This window comes from Marmota marmota, unplaced genomic scaffold (assembly GCF_001458135.2).
Source record: "Marmota marmota marmota unplaced genomic scaffold, marMar, whole genome shotgun sequence".
Lineage (NCBI taxonomy): Eukaryota > Metazoa > Chordata > Mammalia > Rodentia > Sciuridae > Marmota > Marmota marmota.
Window position 1 is genome coordinate 8,001,911 of NW_025999943.1, and position 18,320 is coordinate 8,020,230.

Genomic DNA, 18,320 nt, shown 5'->3' on the forward strand with positions numbered 1-18,320 from the left:
AACCAATCTGCAAAACTATCTATAGCTACGAAGACAAAATATTTCTTAAAACAGTCATAATGTGGGTGCTATCTCCCTAAAAAAAAATATAATAAATCTTACAAAACATCCTTCTTTTCTCAATTTTTTTCCAGGAGGCAAAAAAAAAGACTTCTCCAGAAGGTCAGGTTTGGGAGGCTGGTGTGGGGCCCAGTGTTAAAGCATTTGCCTAGCATGCTCAGGCCCTGACTGCCATACCCTGAGCTATAGAGTCAGCCAACCCTGGACCAGGATCTCCGAAACCATGAGTCCCAAATAAACTCTTTTTTCTCTACATTGTTCTTGTCAGGTCTTTTGGTCACAATGATGAAAAAAAGCTGACTAAAGCAGACAGCTAACTTACCCCTACACCTAATTTGCAGCCAAGAAATCAGCACAGCCTAGGGAGAGAGGGAGGGAGGGAGGGAGGGAGGGATGCATAACCAGATCTACCCACCAGAGATATCTGGATCCCCCAACATGTTCTGATAGAATTAATCTTTGAATTTTTGAGTAATTTTCTTTTCAAAAACATCAGGGTCCAAAGTAAGAACCAAATATCTAAAATCTTTGCTTTCTAATAATCGTCATCTTATCTGAAGATTCCTACTAACATTAAAGAGCAAAAAAAGAGAAAAGTTTGTTTTTTAATTGGGCCAATAATTGTACATACTTAAGGGTAGAGAGTGATGTTTTGACACACATATATACACTGTAAAAAGATCAAATTGAGATTTAGCATATCCATCACCTCAAACCTTTACCATTTCTTTGTGGTAAGAACCTTTTTAAATACTCTCTTCTAGGAAGATCAATAGGGTTGAGGAAGGGGATCGAGAGGAAGGAAGGCATGGGGAAATAATAGGGAATAAAAACTACCAAATCATGCTGTGTCCATGTAGGAATACACCACAATCAACCCTGAATATATAATTATTGTCAACTAATTAAAATAATAAAAAGAAAATTGGAAAAGGTTAGGAAGAAGAGAAGGGAAAGTACTGGGGAATTAGACTGATCAAATTATGTTTTGTGCATGTACAAATATGGCATCATCTGCTATTATGTATAATTATAATGTACCAATAAAAATTTAAAAATTAAAAAAGATAGAACTTTATGCTTTTCACTCCTATATGCTGATGAGAGTAAAAAGCCTAAGAGACAGGCAGAGGACTGGGGAAAGAGTATGAAACAGGATAAGTGTCCCTTCTTCCCCATCTAATGGCTCCTAGTTGTGGCAGTGGATTTCTTAGTGAACAGTCTAGGCTTTCCTCTAAAGCTAAGAGATGGCAAGTAAGGAAATGCTGCAAGAACCACCCCCCACCACCACCATCTTACAATACTCAAAATCGAAACTGAAATTAAAACAGTGGTTAATTGTAAAAGAACTACACATTCATTTACTTCAGCAACAGTGTCTGTGGGTCAGGATCCCTTCTAGGTGTTATGGAGCTGGCGATCCACAAAGTGTCCCTGCCCTTGGGCAAACTGTATTCAAATGAAGAAAAACCACCCTAGTCTCAAAAAAAATGATCAGTAATACCTCTTATTTGAAATTGCTGATTGTCCCAGAGATTACTGCAAGTCTAAAAGAAGAAAATGCTTGTTAGAGAATTATTGAAACTTCTAAAATATGGAATACTCACATTATTCCAACTAAGTATTTATACTATATTATGAATAAAGTTAAAATCATAATTTCTTATTTATGTAGTACAACTTTAAACAAACAAACAAAAAAAACAGTTTCACCATGTTTCCTGGGCTGGTCTCAAACTTGCAATACTCCTGCCTCAGCCCCGCAAGTATCGAGGATTACAGGAATTCATCACTGAGCCTAAGTGTTATTTCTATTGATTAACTATCATTGACAAAGAACTCTCTTAATTGGAAGCTAATAATTCTTCAATATGAAAGACTAAATACAAATTTCTCCCTGTTCTCTTCTGAAACCACACTATAGTGACACTTAATGCCAAGTCTTATATCCACAAGGAAAACTGAATAGGAGAGAAGACAATATCAGATTAAGGAGGGTCACAATACCTTAGAGGAAAAAATAAACATTAAGTTAGAGATGTGGGCTTTAGCATTCTCTAAGGGCCAACAGTGAGGGAAACCAATACAGATGCAAGGTACCACAGAAGGTAATGAGTTCTATGGTGAAGCAAAAAAAATCAGGAAGACTGAATAATCTATAGGAAAATACTTAAATCCTCCAGCTCCATCCCCTGCCCAAGCAACCGTCCTTTCTTATAACAAAGACAGGTTTATGTACCTGAATGAACTGAAACAGAAAGCCATTAGATTTTAAGGCTATAAAACACAAATAAGCATACCTTTCAAAAAAAAAAAAAAAAAACCTAATAAAATAACAGGAAGACTAAATGAAAACCTGCATACTAGAAGTGAGCCCAGTGAGGGCAGGACCTAACATCTGTGCTGTTCACTGTTATATCCCCATTACCTACAATGGTACCCGGCACAAAGAAGGTAGCTAATAAACATGCAGCAAAAGCTCAGATGATGAGTTATTATAATGTCCAAGAAAGTAGGACATCAAAGAAAATCAACAACAGAAAGCAAGAGAGAAAAATATAAAAAAACATGGAGATCGATCCAGGAAATTTAATATCTGACCAATAGAAATATCAAGAAAGAATAGAGAAAACAGGGTAGCACGGGGGTCTTATAAAGAAACAAGGTAATAATGTTTCCAAGTTGAAAGTAACACTAAATGCCTAACAAAAAGAGAAAGTGAAAGAAATTTATCATTTCAAAATACCAGGAATAAAGACAAGATTCTAAAACACTCATCTTGATTTAGGTAGAAAGATTACAAAGAATCACAAACAAGAATGGCACTGGACTGACTCCAATGACAATCCTGAAACTAAAAAAAAAAAAAAAAATTGAATATTACTTTGTAAATTCTGTAGAAAGTGGCTTTTAACGAAGAAATCGAAGCCTATCCCAAAGAACAATCAGGTGTAAGGGTGAGGAGGAAATAAAAACATTTTCAGACAGACAAGGTGCTCAAAGCTCACCTCCCATATATTTTCTTTCCCTTCCTACTTCCCACAAAGAGCATATAAAGAATGCATTCCACTAGGAGAAGGGAATATAAAGAAAAGGACATCTTTGTATCTAAGAATCAGGGGACACCACACTATGAAGGGGTCAGGTGAATTCCAGGAAAAAGCAAAAGGACATTCCACCCCACAACGGCTGTTGGGAAGCAAGAGACCATTCCCAAGAGAAAAAGACAACAGAGGACTCAGAAGGAGCAGCAACAAAACTGAGCCCTTGGAGCTACATGGTCTGTCTGGAGAGACTGGCAATAAATTAATGAGAAGAGATCCAAGGGGAAAAAAAGTGTCTTTTTCTAATTACCTAAAAAAAAAAAAAAAAAGAGGAAAAACAAAGTATCAAAAAATATTGAAAGGCATGAATGCCTCTATCATAAATACTCATGTATTCTAAAAATAGTAAACAGCTACATCAGGAGGATGTGCAGAGATAATGTATAAGGATGATGTTAAAAGGATTAAACCTTCACAAGTCAAAAACCAGTGGTTGATGTTTAAAAATTGAGAATTTCCACTAATAGCCATCCAACATTAGAATTAATTTAGAAGAGGTAAACAGAAAATCAAAACCAATAGCTGGGAAATAAAACAGGTATGGGGGGATGGGGGCAGGAGGCTTCTACCTTTCTTACATACTCATAAGACTAATATTTCATAAACTGCAGTCATTATTTTATAAAATCTAAGTTTGTTTTTAAAAAAAAAAGACTTTTCATACAGTAAACCTGTGTTAGCCTATTATTTCTTGGCTAATCATAGGATTCTGAATATTTGAAGAAAAGCATTTAGTCTGATAGCAAAAGAGGTTCTATATTTATACAAATTTAGTAAAGGGCTAATTTTGGTTTCAAAAAACTAGCTCTCAAAACTCTTTAATCTGAAGTTTAAATAAATCATGCATAAAACCACAGCATGTCCATTCTGCTTTAGCTCCTTGCTGACAAAAGGAAAATTAGATAATCAGCATATAGTCTAAAATATCAAAAGCACTTATCATTTACTATTATTTACATTAAACTTAACAAAAGCCTCTCCTCTACTTTTTCAAAATCAACCATGTATGCAAATAAACTAAATTAGGGGTTGCCAAACTGGCCTGGGGTAGCCCAAATCCAGCCTGATGCTGTTTTTCTAATACTTACCAGCCAAGAAGAGTTTTACACTTATGGGGGGAAGGTATCTTTATTTTATTTATTTATATATATATATATATATATATATATATATATATATNATGAAATTTATCAAATGGCCTTCAAATTCAGGTATTTAAAAAAAAAAAGATTTTATTAGAACACAGGCTTGCTCATCAATGCTTACACCCATGGCTGCTTTCTGGTGATAACCAAGTTGAACAGTCATAATAGAGACTGTGTGTCTGCAAAACCTATGATATTTACAGTCTGAATCCTTCCAGAGAAAAGCTTCTTGACCCGTAGGCTAAATGACTATAATTCTGAATTTCATTTGACTATTGCTTCAAATTATTAAGCCAAATTCATATATAAATGTGTGAATATGCTAAGTTCATGAATCAAGGGCTGCTTGAGTAAGGAGCCTTAGAGCCAGGTCTACGGGACTCTTGAAAAGTCCAGTGGAATTTAAAATTTTGCTTAGCATTTGAGGTAAGTGGGAACAGAATCAAATCTAGGGTCTCCTGACAGTGAGATGGTTGCTCGAAGAGATAAGCATCTGGGGCCAAAGGTTTAACCCTAGCACACCTTTGTTCCTCCGCCACCTTTCGACTATCTGTTATTATTTCATTTTGTTAAAATTCAATAAAACATGCTCTTCAATCTTCAAACATGTCCTCCAAATGTTTAAGAGATCTACTGATATTCACTTAAAACTGTGCCAATCCAGCAGGAGAGCATAATGGTTAAGGACAGAGTTTCTGGTGTCAGACTCCAACTGTCGCTCTGGTCTTGCAATTCTCTGTCTCTAAACTTCACTCTTCTTACCTCTAAAAATGACCACAGTACCTACTACACTTCAGGTGAGCATGGTTAGACTGAATGAAGGAAGTCAAGAAATTAATGTACTATCACAGAATTAAGAGCTCAAGAAATGTTAGCTACACTTTGTTTCATGTTCAAATAGTTCATAAACATTCATTTTCCTTGAAGAGACAGTATTTCCAAACTTCAGTGTACCTAAGAGTACCCTAGGATACTTATTCTTTAATCTGGAGGGATGGAACCTGTATTTTCAAGCTCCCTATGATTTGGATACAGGTGGTCCATGGAATAGAAACAGTGTTCCACAGAATAGAAACAGTGTTCCTAGATGATGAAACACATAGGGGAAGTTGAGAGACAAACTAAAAACCTTACAATCACAACTTTAAGTGGTTGACTATATCAAAATCATAAGGAGCCAAGTAATACTCATTCCTTAAGCTGTTTTTTCCCTTTACAGTTGTCATTGTTCTTTTACTTAAACCTCTTCTGGGCTCCACAAGGTAACTAATGTTATACACAAAGATTTTTTCCTAGTTTACGAAGGTTAGGACTTCCAGTTACACATCCAACTAAACACTGAAGTACTTCAGTAAGTTCCATACTCAGACCCCAACAGAATCCCAGTTTTCTATCTTAAAATTCAGCCATAAAACTATGTAATGAAGACTGGCCCAGTTCACTTATTGGCATATTTGCAAAGAGAAAGAAAAAAACTGAAGGGAAAAAAATGTGTTCGTATGTTACAATACAAACTAAAACAAGCTAAAAATAGCACAAAACTAGAGCCTATAGTGAGAAACCCTGATGTGTGATCCTGGTGAAGGGAACTGCATGCAATACCTGCACCATAGGGTGAGGTTTTTTTCAACTCAAGTGTCTATTCCAAAACCAGCAACAAAAGCAGAGCTCAGAATGGCAAGAGTTGGAGAATGCAAATGCACATGTTCACAATACCTTGCTCCAGTCTAAAGCACAGGGAACGTCTGGCTGCTTCCATCTCAGGAGTCGGGTTATCTAGGACGTGTCTACACCACTGCAAAGGATTCAGGGATTTCTCTGATGAGGTGAATGTCTTTGAAGAGCCAACGTATAACCTTAAAAAAAGAAATCTACATTATAGGTATGATACAGGTATACAGAGAGTGCCTCTCTTCTGGGGAAGACAACAGGTATTCAACAGTTTCTATAGGAACACAACTCACATTTGAATACTTCCAATACCAAAACTCATTTTTAACAGGCAAATATCCCCAAACAGAAATGATTCTCTCCAAAGCCTGGTGAGTACTATTTCAAAAATAGGTCTAGCAATTTTCCCCTTAACTGTGTTTCACAGAGTAGGAGATCAGGGTTTTGGGTACTGAACAGGCATCATGAGGATCTTACAGTATCATTTTACACATTTAGAAATGAACGTTGTCTAATTCTCCTGAAGCAGAATTGTATGTGAACCTGGGCTAATGGATGTAAACATGACATGGGCCACAAGGCCAACTCTGGTTATGTTTTTTTTAAAAAAAAATAATAATAATAAGTCCAAACACAAGTCAGTTAATTCTCTGAACTCTAAATATTTCTGTCATCTCAAATCTACACTAAACTTGATATGTACTACTTCATTAAAACCAAAGAAACACCTTTAAAAGTTTGGGGCAAAATTCACTGTCACCATCTACACCATTGCATAATAACAGGTAGTATTATTTTTAATACTACCCAGAGGTACTACAAGTTACAGTAAAGGTTTTCTCTCATTGACATAACTATGCTAAGGTAAACTTATATTTTTAGTGATAGGTTAAATAAAAAAGTTTAAATAACCAGCAGTTATTCAAAAAAAAGAGGAGAAAGTTACTTCCCTGCAATTGCTGGCTCTAGTAATTGACCTTGCTAAACTTAAGTTTATCCTAATTATCTCATAAAAGTAATACTCCTCAAAGTAACTACAATTCTAATGAGCACTTATTCTTGAAATTATGTTCTTTAATACTTTACTTTTACTACTCTGTACAGAACTCCTACCTTTTAGAGTAATTCATAAATTACTCTGTAAAGGCCAGCTCATATGCCCAGCTTTGTGGACGCAATCCTAATAAACATGGCTGAGCCTCTATAAACTTCACTTACAGATAAACTTCCCATCATTTTCACAGTCTACATTTTTAAAATTTTCTCCATTATTTTGAAATGCAAAAATCTATATTTCCAGCCATACAAAACAGGCAACAGACTTGATTTCCTTCAAGGTCATAGTTTGCTAACACGTGAAGATTCCAAAATATATCTCTTTTAATCTATTAAAGGGTAATTGCAATGTATTATTTTCCTTATAGTGTGGTCTACAGTCCTACCTCCATTAAGAGTACACAAATTAATTACAAATTCATATTCCTGCGCTCCACCACAGTCCTACTACGACATAGGTAGGTTATAACTCCTGCTACCCTTCCTCACTAATGGACTCCCAACTTGTCCAGTACTGGGTACCTCACCTTAGTTCGAACAAAAGTCAGTGCAGGCTAGTTGTTCTCAATCTACTTTGATACTTCAAACACAAATCACTGGGCTATACCCTGCCCCCTGGTTTCTGATTCAGTAAACCTGGAGTAGAGTTAAAGAATCTGAATATCTAATAAGCAGGCTAAGCCAATCACAGTAATTCACTGTTGCCCTTTGCCTAGTGACTTGCCCAGTCCTGGATACTATCCCAGCTAAGAAAACCTGAGGGGAAATCATTTGATATGCTTGTGGGCAAAATTTTCCTTATTAAATCTACAAAAGGTTTTTGGTACATTCCTCCGGATTTTTTTAACATGGTTAAGCCATCCGTGAATAAAGCCAGGTTTGCTTTTCTTTCCAATCTCAATGTTTTATCTGTTGTCTGACTGCACTGGATAGAATCTCAGTGCCGGGTAGAAGAAAGCAGATATCCTTACTTTGTTCTACTATTGGGCACACTATCTAATATGCTGATTTTTTTTTTTAAATGGGGCCTTTAATCTGACTAAGGACATCTTCTTCTGTTCTACAATTCATTGGGAATTGTTATTTAAAAAAATGTTTTTTTCTTGGCTTAGTACTGAGATTATAATGATTTTTCCATTTTAGTTAATATGGTAAATTATGCTGATGCTTGAAATGTTAAACCAGACATACCAAATTTAAGAGTGAGAGTCTAAATATCGTTCAAGTGTCTCTTCCCCTTAAATCGATCTATATAATTAAATCCTAATGAAAATCTAAGCAGGATTTAATTTTTTTTTTTTAATGTAGAAGCTGAACGTAAAATTTACACGAAAGGCAAAAAATCCTAGGATGGTCAAACTGTTTAAAAACAAAGTTGGAAAGTTGTCAGTAATTGAGCCTTATGACCAAACTACGTAAGTACAGATTAGTACGACAAAGATAAAGAGATCAATGGGGAAAGAATAAAATTCAGAGATAGACATAAATAAAAAACTGAATTTTAACACAGTACAAAGAGAATTCAATGAAGAAAGGACAGCATTTTGAACAAATGGTGCTGGAACAGAATGAATAATGGATGGTCATATACAAAAAAAAAAAAAAAAAGTTTAAAGGAAACTCTGATCCATACTTCACACAACATCCAAAATTAACTCAAAATAGATGAGTCAAAATGTAAAATTTGAAACTGTAAAACACTTTTGTTAGAAACCATAGATGGGCAAACCATGTATGATGGGCTTTGCCAACCAATATTTTTTAGATACAATTCTAACACTGAAAGCATGATCCATAAAAGAAAAAAAAATTATCAATTGACTTGTAAAAAAATGAAAACTTTGCTTTCTGAAAAACACAAAGAGAATGAAAGACAAATCAAACTGGGAAGAAAAAAACTGCAAATCATGTGTCTGATGAAGAACATGTATGTAGCATATGTAAGAAAATCTGCAAATTCAATAATCAATTTTATCAAGGCAAAAGATTTGACTATGTTTCACCAAAGAAGATCTGTTGGTAGTAAACAGGATATGAAAAGATGCTAATCATTTGAGAAATGCAAACTAAAACCATAATAAGATATTACTACACACCTATTAGAATGGTTAAAATTAAAAAGACTGGCCATAGTAAGTTCTGAGGAACACATGGTACAATTGAAATTTCTACTGCTGGTGAAAATGCAAAATGGTATATCCACTTTGGAAAAGAGTTTGGCAGCATGTTAAAAAGTTAACACACATTCACTCTCTGTTCCAGCCACTCATTATTTATTTACTCAAGAGAAATTTAGACTTATACATAAATATGCACAATAGTTTTATTCCTAACAACCAAAAATTGAAACGACCCAATACCCACCAAAAGATGGGGTGGATTGGGGCTGGAGTTGTGGCTCAGAGGTAGAGAGCTTGCCTACCATGCGTGAGGCACTGGGTTCAATCCTCAGCACATAAAAATAAAATAAAGACATTGCATCCACCTATAACTAAAAAATATTTTTAAAAAAGATGGGTGGATAAACAAACCATGTTTCTATCCAGGCAATATAATAGCTCCCACACACAAAAAAGAAAAAAACTACTGACTCATGGAATAAAACTTCTAAAACCAGACTAAAACAAACCCATGAAGAATACATGCTGTATTATTTCACCAATATAAAAATGATAGAAAACACAAACTAGTCTTAAAGTTAAACAGCATTAGGAAGGAAGGAATACAAAGAGCCACAGTCAATTTAAGTGTTGAAGTATGTTCACTATCTTGATCACTGTGAAGGTTTCATGGGTATATTCATATTACTATTAAGTTGTACATTTTAAATATGTGCAGTTGATATACCAAGTATACTTCAGTAAAGCATTTAAAAAATGGTCACAAGGACTGGGAACTGATTCCCATCCCTCAGTATTCTTAAGATGAGAGACTCAGAGCTACCATCTACCATATGTTCAAAGAAAGAGAAGCAGCAGCCACAGTCCTAACAGAAATGAGCCACTAATCAATCAACTGTGGTACTTCCTTATCTCTAGACTTAATCAATTTTGCTCCCTATTACCCACACAATGCATGTCTCTGAGCCTCTGCTTATTCTCAAGTTTCACTCTGCTACCACCTGAAACTACTGTCTGAGGCACCACTGCCCATGATCTCCAGCATTTCCTGTCAATATGTTCTGTTGCTAGGAATCTTCTACCAACCATCTTGCCTCTGTGTTTCAAATATTCCAACATTTTCTTCTAGTTACCCTCTCAATTACTGATAAACTGTACCAGTCAATGAGCTCCATCCACCTGGATCTTTAGATCAACTTCAATACCTTCTTTGGTTATGAATAGACAACCAATGATACCTAATATATGGAATACTCCTATCACATAAATTGCTTAGATTAAAAATTAACAAGAAAAAGAACACAGGAGGAAAAAAACACACAAGGGACAAATGAAAATACCAACACAACTATAACTGATATCATCTAAGAGAAAATATTGCATTCATACACACATATAAATATTTAAAAATAAACAGATTGTTCATTCTTAGAAAATGAAACTAATGTAGCAGAAGCAAAAGTGTCAATAAATGAGTTTGGAATATCAAGTTGAAGAAGGGAGAAAATTCCCAGAATTAAAGGCAGGTCATGGGATTCCAGAACAAAAGCACCTACAAATGTCCAGTATAAAAAACAGAAAGACCCATACCAAGGTATATCATGATGTTAGAATACTAGGGATAAACAAAGCTGAAGAAAAAGTTACAAAGTTATTCATATTACAGTGACTTCAATAGCCAGAACATAATAAAAATTACTGCCAAAAAATGCCTTCAAAAGTAAAATGACTGGCTTAGATTTTCATACCCAATCCAACTACAAAATTTATGCAAGGGCAGACATTTTCAAATATGCAGAATCTCAAAATATGCTTGTCATGTGTGTCCGCTTTCTCAGAAAGCTATTCAGATTCCAATAGCTTTCATATTTCACTTATTTTAGGTAAAGATAAAGGATTTAAATAGGGAACTCAACATATGCGAGAAACTGAAGAAATTCCCATGACAACAGCACTAGGCACCCAGCCTAGTGAGCAAACACTAAAGACGGAAGAAACATGACTAAGAGTTTCAGAAGGGATACCACTACAAAATAAATTTCTGAAAGCACATTTAAGAGATTAACAAACGTGTAGGACTTTACTGATGAATTTTATGGTTCCACTGGAATGTTTGAGAAAATAATTTGTGACAAAGAATTTTCAAAAGTAAAGGGGAGAGAGAGGAGACAAAAGAATACGAGAAAATAAATGCAGCATATGTTTAACAGGACTCAACTAGTAACAGGTATTATTGTAATCCAGACATTCATTCTATGATTAAAAGAAAATCTATAAAAGCCATTATGAGGAGGGGGAAAGGTTAGGGCAGTTAGAGGGGAAGGAAAGAAAGCTGTAGTCTTCATTTTCCATTAATTTCTACAGATGTGTAAGTTTTAAAGATAAAGACTTCTGTTCATTTCTAAACAAATAGCAAAAAAATAGGATGAAGTGATACCTGTATGAAAGACTTGGAAGTAGGCAGGAACATGGACTGCTGCCTTCTGAAACAAACCTTGCTAAAAGGTGTTTGACCTTACATACCATGTCATGTATCATTTTGATAAAACTGAAGAAGCATTACACAAATGTATGGCATGAAGACAGAAGTGATCACCAACAGTCAAGTCTCCAAATAATATGTCCAGGAAAGCCTACTATTTCTATGACAAGACTAAGAACAGGATTTAAATAAATAGATCCTGTAGCTACCAACTCCTTGAGTAGAATATATCTCCAAGATTAGAGAAGCAATGTAAAACCTAGGTAAAGATAAAAGATTTAAATAGGGAATGTAGCAGAAGCAAAAGTGTTCATAAGATTAGAGACTTAGAGCTGCCATCTGTATCTCCTGTATCTTTCCTAAACAATTCTAACCTTCTAAAAGATCACAAAAATCACATTACTTGTTGTCTTTACCAACAATAACATTTATAAGATCCTATTTTGCCATTACTAGTGCACAGACCTCCTAGAGACTTACAAACTACTCTTGCAACATCAGTTTCCTTAACGGTATTGATGGTGAGTTGAAATCCAGCAATATTTGAAAACTTCAGAACTCTTCACATATTAGAAAACTATCACTTGAAATATTAGTGTAATTTTCTTTAACTTTTCTTCAGTAACTTCCAAAGCACATGCCTAGAAAGTGTCAAAAGTTTATCCTGTTCAAAGAATCCCCTTCTTTTACATACATTTCACATTCTGGACCCCCAACTTGATATATGTGGTGACACTGGGAGATCAAAACTAATGTAAACCTACTTTAATGATGCTGAATGTTTCAAATCAAGCATTACAACTGTCATTAAAAACAAAACAAAACAGAAACCTCAGTTATCCCCCCACTCCCAAAATATGTTTGGCTCTAAAGTTATCCTTCTGCAAATAATATAAAACCAATAGTACAGGAAGCAAAATATGTATTTGTAGACCTAACACTAAAAGGTGATTTGTGATAATTTTCAACAGTTTTAGGAGCCTTCAATCACCCCAACTTTCATTTTAAGGAAAGCTGAAATATCAGCACTGAGGAGCACAACCAGTCTTGTTCACATAAACACATTCTGATTCCCTAGCTCCTAATGGGATCAAACTAGGCAGACACTACAAAAACCTAACACAACTAGCTATTTAAGAGACACATGATGTCCAAATTTTAGTTGCTGAATTGTTCTACAGAAAATTTTCCCTCCACCCGTCTCATCCCACGGGAAGGATCTAAACTTCTATTTCAGTGTCTCATTACAGGGTTTCAAAGTTACTCACTTAAAATACACATATTCATATTTCCGTCAAGTCCATTTGCTCCTAACATTGTGCATTTTCAATTAGAATTGTCAGAAAGTGAAGCACCCTCTGGTCTTTTCACTAAAAATCAATTATGCAAAAAACAGTTTAGGTGGGCTAATTTAGCTGTGCCATATGTATAGTACAAGGTGTTTAACAGCTTTGATGAAGAACTGGCAATGATTTCAGCCAGCTGTTTGGGGTCTTAATGTTACACATGGAAGATGAATATCTCATTCATCAAATTTCCATTAATTTGTATATATCACTATTTTCTCTAGTATAATTAACAACTTTTCTCCTGTCCCTTCCAGTTGGGCAAAATTCCTGCCACATCCCCTTCACAGAAGTCTCAATATTCTGCTAATTGTCACTCCACTAAAGTCTCCTTACAAGGCAGTATTTTATATTGGCTAGCATATTTTCATCTTGGCATTTTCTCATAGAGAAAAATGTCTTCTTGACTGAGGTATAAAAGGCTTGACCTCTACTAGGGCACTACACTTTCTTCAGAGAGCTGGCTTTTTTTGTTTTGTTTTGTTTTGTTTTGTTTTTAACTAATTTCTCCAAATCCACTGTGCTTTTCAACAGTGTAAATGGGTATGTTTTTAACTTTTACCATAACACAACTCAGGACATGTGTAAAACTGAAACATGTTTAATCAACACAAGTTGAGTGATGCAATGAATTATAACTTTTTATTCCACTCCACTTCATTTTTTTTTTAAATGCTGGTAAATACACCCAATTGACCTAATGACCCACTAGTAGGTCACAACTTAGTTTGGGGGACAGGGGTGGATATCAGTGGTCTAAACACTTGTCAATCTGGATCCATACTCTGATTTTCAGTCTGAACTCTTTCAGTAACCAGCTGGAAGAGCTCATGTAAATCACATAACCTTGCAGCTTCTGTCCCTCAACATTGAAATAAGGAAGCTGCAACAGGCCATAGTAAGGTCTACCATATAGTTGACGGCTCACATTGCCACCTCCTAACAATCTGATTTCCTTTGCTTGTATCCAAATATTTCTCATCCTGTGACACTGAGGCAGACACACAGATCTTTAACATATCTTTCATAAAGATTAAAAAATCCATCCAGTCAAACCAGGTCCCATGTATGCATCAAGATTTTAGTCCTTTTAAAAAGGCTTCTTATTTGCTTCTGACTCTCAGAATTTCCCTTTATACATTCTAGCCAACCATCATCTAAAGAGAAGAACTCTTAAATTAGTAGTACAATAACTGAGAAATCAGTACAGGAAGACATAAACTTTTACTACAGAGTCATAGCAAGTGGACTTAGGAATTAAAGTTCTGGAACTCTTGTCTACTTTTCTGTGACATTTAACTCAAGCAGCACTGTGCTAAGATAAGCAGGTTGTATTAAAGCAAAAGTAAACATTTCAAACTCAATTGAGATAAATATTTAAATATGAAAATTTTGTTAAAAAGCTTTTCAAAATGAAGTAGAACATGCATTTCTCCTTAAACGTGTGTGTGTGTGTGTGTGTGTGTGTGTGTGTGTACAGTACTAAGAATTAAACCCAGGAGTACTCTACAACTGAGCTATATCCCCAGCCCTTTATATTTTAAGATAAGGTCTTAATAAGTTGCCACAGTAGCCTTGAACTTGCAATCCTCCTGCCTCAGCCTCTCAAGTCCATCCAAGTCACTGGGATTATGAGCATGTAGCATCCACCTTTAAACATTTTTTGGAAGATAACTACTTAAAGGTTAAGAAAAAAAAAATGTTAAGAGAAATAATTGGTTCCATTACTCACAATATTCTATGTACACATAATTCTAAAGCCAAATTTTGTCCAAGTAGTCAATGAAAGTATATCGTAAGGCTTTACTAGAAAAGACATACTTATTCAATGACAATACATTTGTAAACCCTTTCCTAAAGACATTTTAGCAGTAAGTACTATTCTAAACAAATTATCAAATACCAATGTTTAACTTCATTAAATGATTTCATAAAAAGGCATGAATACTAGATGATACAGCTAATAGTAACTTGTTCCATAATACTATTACTTTAGCAATGATGTAATTGTTATGAGTTGGAGCTACTTTTACAAAAATGTACAGATGTTAAATAAAAGATAAGTGTAAAAAATCTGGTATGCATATATTTGTATACTGATTTGGATAATTATCTTTTTACCATGAAGGATCTACAGAGTGTTAACAGGATTAATTCTGAGGCATGATAGTAGACTGGAGAAAAGAAAATGAACTTTTACTTGTGACTTGATACCCACTTCCAGTTTAAAATAGATTTCAAGTAACAGGGTGCTATATATCCTCTCTGATTGTTTCTTAATATGCAGAGGATTTTTTTTAATTGCCATCTGCAAACATATCAGGGAATCCAATTGAAAAGCACTCTATTGTGAGACCACAGGATAAACTGAAATATGTACAAATTTATAATAATAAAGGAACTTTACAGTGCTCTGCAAGAATTAACAGCGGCTTAAACCTTAAAAATTAAACCCCATTGATTACTTTTTCGTCAATACACCAAAATGTTGCAATGCAAAAATCACTTAATGTTTAAAATACTGTGATGAAACAAATTTTTTTAAGCCCATCCCAATACCTTAATTATCCCATTCTTTTTCTACCTGTGATCTATTCCTGTTCGTTTTGAGGAAGATAATCTACAAATAGTGTATCATGACTATAGAAACATTTGTAAAGCATCAAAGAATTTATTCACCTACATACTTGAAATTCATAGAACCTACTTTAATTTATATTTGTCTCAAACCATCTGAAGAATGAATGTTAACACCACTTGTTTTTTAAAAAGTTACTTCAATGCTATCTGAACAAAAAATAAAAGCCTAGATATAATATTCTAAACTAAATATGGTTTAAGTTACTAATCAAATACTCTTGCTAAATGTAAGTTTGGAAACATGATAATATTTTTAAAGTATGTGATTATTCTCCTATATCACCACCAAAAATACAAACAAGCTTCTTTCACTGTCTATGTATACCATCATCAAAAAAGGCCAAGTAGGGACTAAATTATTCAAATAATTTAAAAGTGGGATAAGGGATTACAGTCATTATTGAAAACCTAAGAACCATCAAGAGACCATTTTCTAGTGCCATAATCAGACAATTAGTATAAATAAAGTCTGGGCATTATAGCAACAAAAATAAAGTGCAGAGTCTAAAAATGGCTTAAAAGTTCCAAGAAGTGTTGTTTAATTTTTACAACTTAAGCTATCTGCAGAGCTGCCAAAAAGTATTAAGGAGAATGATGAACATGCTGATTACAGCTCTAGATGTTTTAATCCTTGAATCAAACCCATTAGCTAATGTATTTTACAGTGCTTTGTCACATGAAAGTGTAAATGAAAAGGAACACTGGTTCCCAAGAGAAAAATCATAAGGTTCTCTATCTCCAGTTTTCTTTTTGTACAATTATGCAACAGGAACACAAAGTAAGGAAAATCCAGTTTGGAGAAATATGAATGGTGTCAGATAAAAGGACCACAATTCTTCTTCATGACACTGCTACACAGAGGAGATCTCTATTAACTTCCTGGCATGAACCCAAGCTCCACCTTATCCCACTGTATGTCTAGTGGCCAAGGAAAGCATACAGAACCAAGAAAAAGATATGAAGTGATTGAATGACTCAATTTGTGAACGAGCATCAGGAAAAACACCTAATAATGGAATTTGATAACTTCCTCCTCCAAAAATTACTAGGTCACGGAAAGTTAACACACTAATCAAATTTCAATTGAATAAATGTTGCCTGTCTCAAGTTTTCCATAACCAACTATAAAAGTTTCCAAAAATAAGAAAAGGAAGTTTCTCTAATAGCAATTTTCTTTTATCTACATTTTAACTCTTAAAGTTCCTTGGTTCCTAGGTGTCTTCAACCTGTTCACTCTGTTCCCCAAAAAGCCTTCATTGTTGACACCATTCCTGATGGAAAAGCCAGTGACATCAGCAGATTTAAAAAGCAAGTCAGTCTAAGAAAAAAAAAAATCATCATCAATGAAAATGCAGAGAAAGAGGGCACAGTCTGCACAACTTAACTGCAAGAAGGAATCTCTAGGAAGAGATCCATCACTAGGCGGCTTCGGCTGCCACGAGGGACAGTAAGCAAATCCTGTCCAGCATTCTTTTGGAAGGAAATAAGAGTAACAGTCGCAGACACAAGCCAACCCCTACCCACTCCCACCTGTCTAGCAGCCATCCCCCACTATACACACACTAGAATGGAGTGGCAAGATGACAGAGATTTTGCCGTTAACCCTAACGAGGAGCTTGGGACTCAAAAAGCAGAACACAGGCAGATGGAGACCAGTTCATCCCCCGATGGACCAATCTGAGATATCAGAAAACAGGTTTCTGCCTTCGTGAAAAGCTTCATAGCCCAGCTTGACACCTGCTAGGTCACTCGGCCCGCGGACTGCAGGGGAAGGAGGTGTTATTGGTATCCGCCAGGTTCCCCCCCCCTCCTCCCATGCCCCCTTCCGCTCAGTTTCCGGGACCTCCGAGGCCCGGGTCTTGGGGAATAGAGCCGAGGTGGTCAGTACCAGGTGTAGTCGTCCTCGTCCCGCCAAGCTGCTATGCTCTCCAGGTCTAGCGGCTCCACCTCGTCCAGCAGTGTGGGGGGCGGCGAGGGCGGCACGGTGGCTTCCCCCGGTGGTGTCCCCGCGCCCCTGGCTCTGAGCTGCCGCCACCCGGGCCAAAGAAGCCCGCCGCCGGCTTGAAGTAGACGAAGGGCGCCTCCGAAGGCTGTGCCAGGCTGCAGAGCAGGGAGGGCGCAGGGCTGGGTAGGCAGTAGGTTCCCGGGAACGCAGGGCTGGAGCCGCCGCCAGGGCTGGCGCCCCCGGCGCCTAGCGCCAGCCCAAGCCCTAGACCCCCCGGGGCAGTGGTGGAGGTCGCAGCGGCCGGGGGCTCCGTGGACCCAACGGGCTGCAGGCCCCGGCTGGGGGCGGCGCGGAGGGCGGCGGCGGCGGTAGCAGCAGCAGGTGCGGGGCGGCGGCNTCCTTCCAGTCCCTTGGGCGCCGCGGCGGCTCCGGGTTTTAGCCGCGGCCCCGAGGCGGGGCGCGGGCGCCTGGGGGCGGGACCGGGGGTGGAGGAGCGGTCTGGGGCTGAGGCCCACGGGAGGTGGGCAGGACCTGCAGCGCTGACCCGAGCCCAAGGCCACTACTCCCACCCAAGCCACTTACTCCCAGGTGCCTGATTGGACTTGACCTGAACTTTCCCGCCACCGGCACTTCCTCCCTGCAGCCGAAAGCGCACTATGCAGATCGCAGACCCAGGGGTGGGGTGCTAAAAAGCCGAAGCAGGTGCATACCTTAGAAAAATGCTGGGCTTCTGGTTTGCTCTCTTCCGAAA

The 18,320-nt window shown here is 36.8% G+C and overlaps 1 protein-coding gene across 1 annotated transcript in view; it reads right to left on the reverse strand.

Annotated features, from left to right (window-relative positions):
* The window catches only part of Slain1 (SLAIN motif family member 1), a 59,788-nt gene extending 41,807 nt beyond the window's left edge, over window positions 1-17,981 (reverse strand). The window contains exons 1-2 of the mRNA XM_015499329.2: window positions 17,513-17,981; window positions 6,026-6,165 (exon numbers count right to left, since the gene is read on the reverse strand). Coding sequence (XP_015354815.1) covers window positions 6,026-6,068 — 43 coding nt within the window. The 5' untranslated portion in view covers window positions 6,069-6,165; window positions 17,513-17,981. The remainder of the gene's footprint in view (window positions 1-6,025; window positions 6,166-17,512) is intronic.
* Window positions 17,982-18,320: the final 339 nt, after the last annotated feature.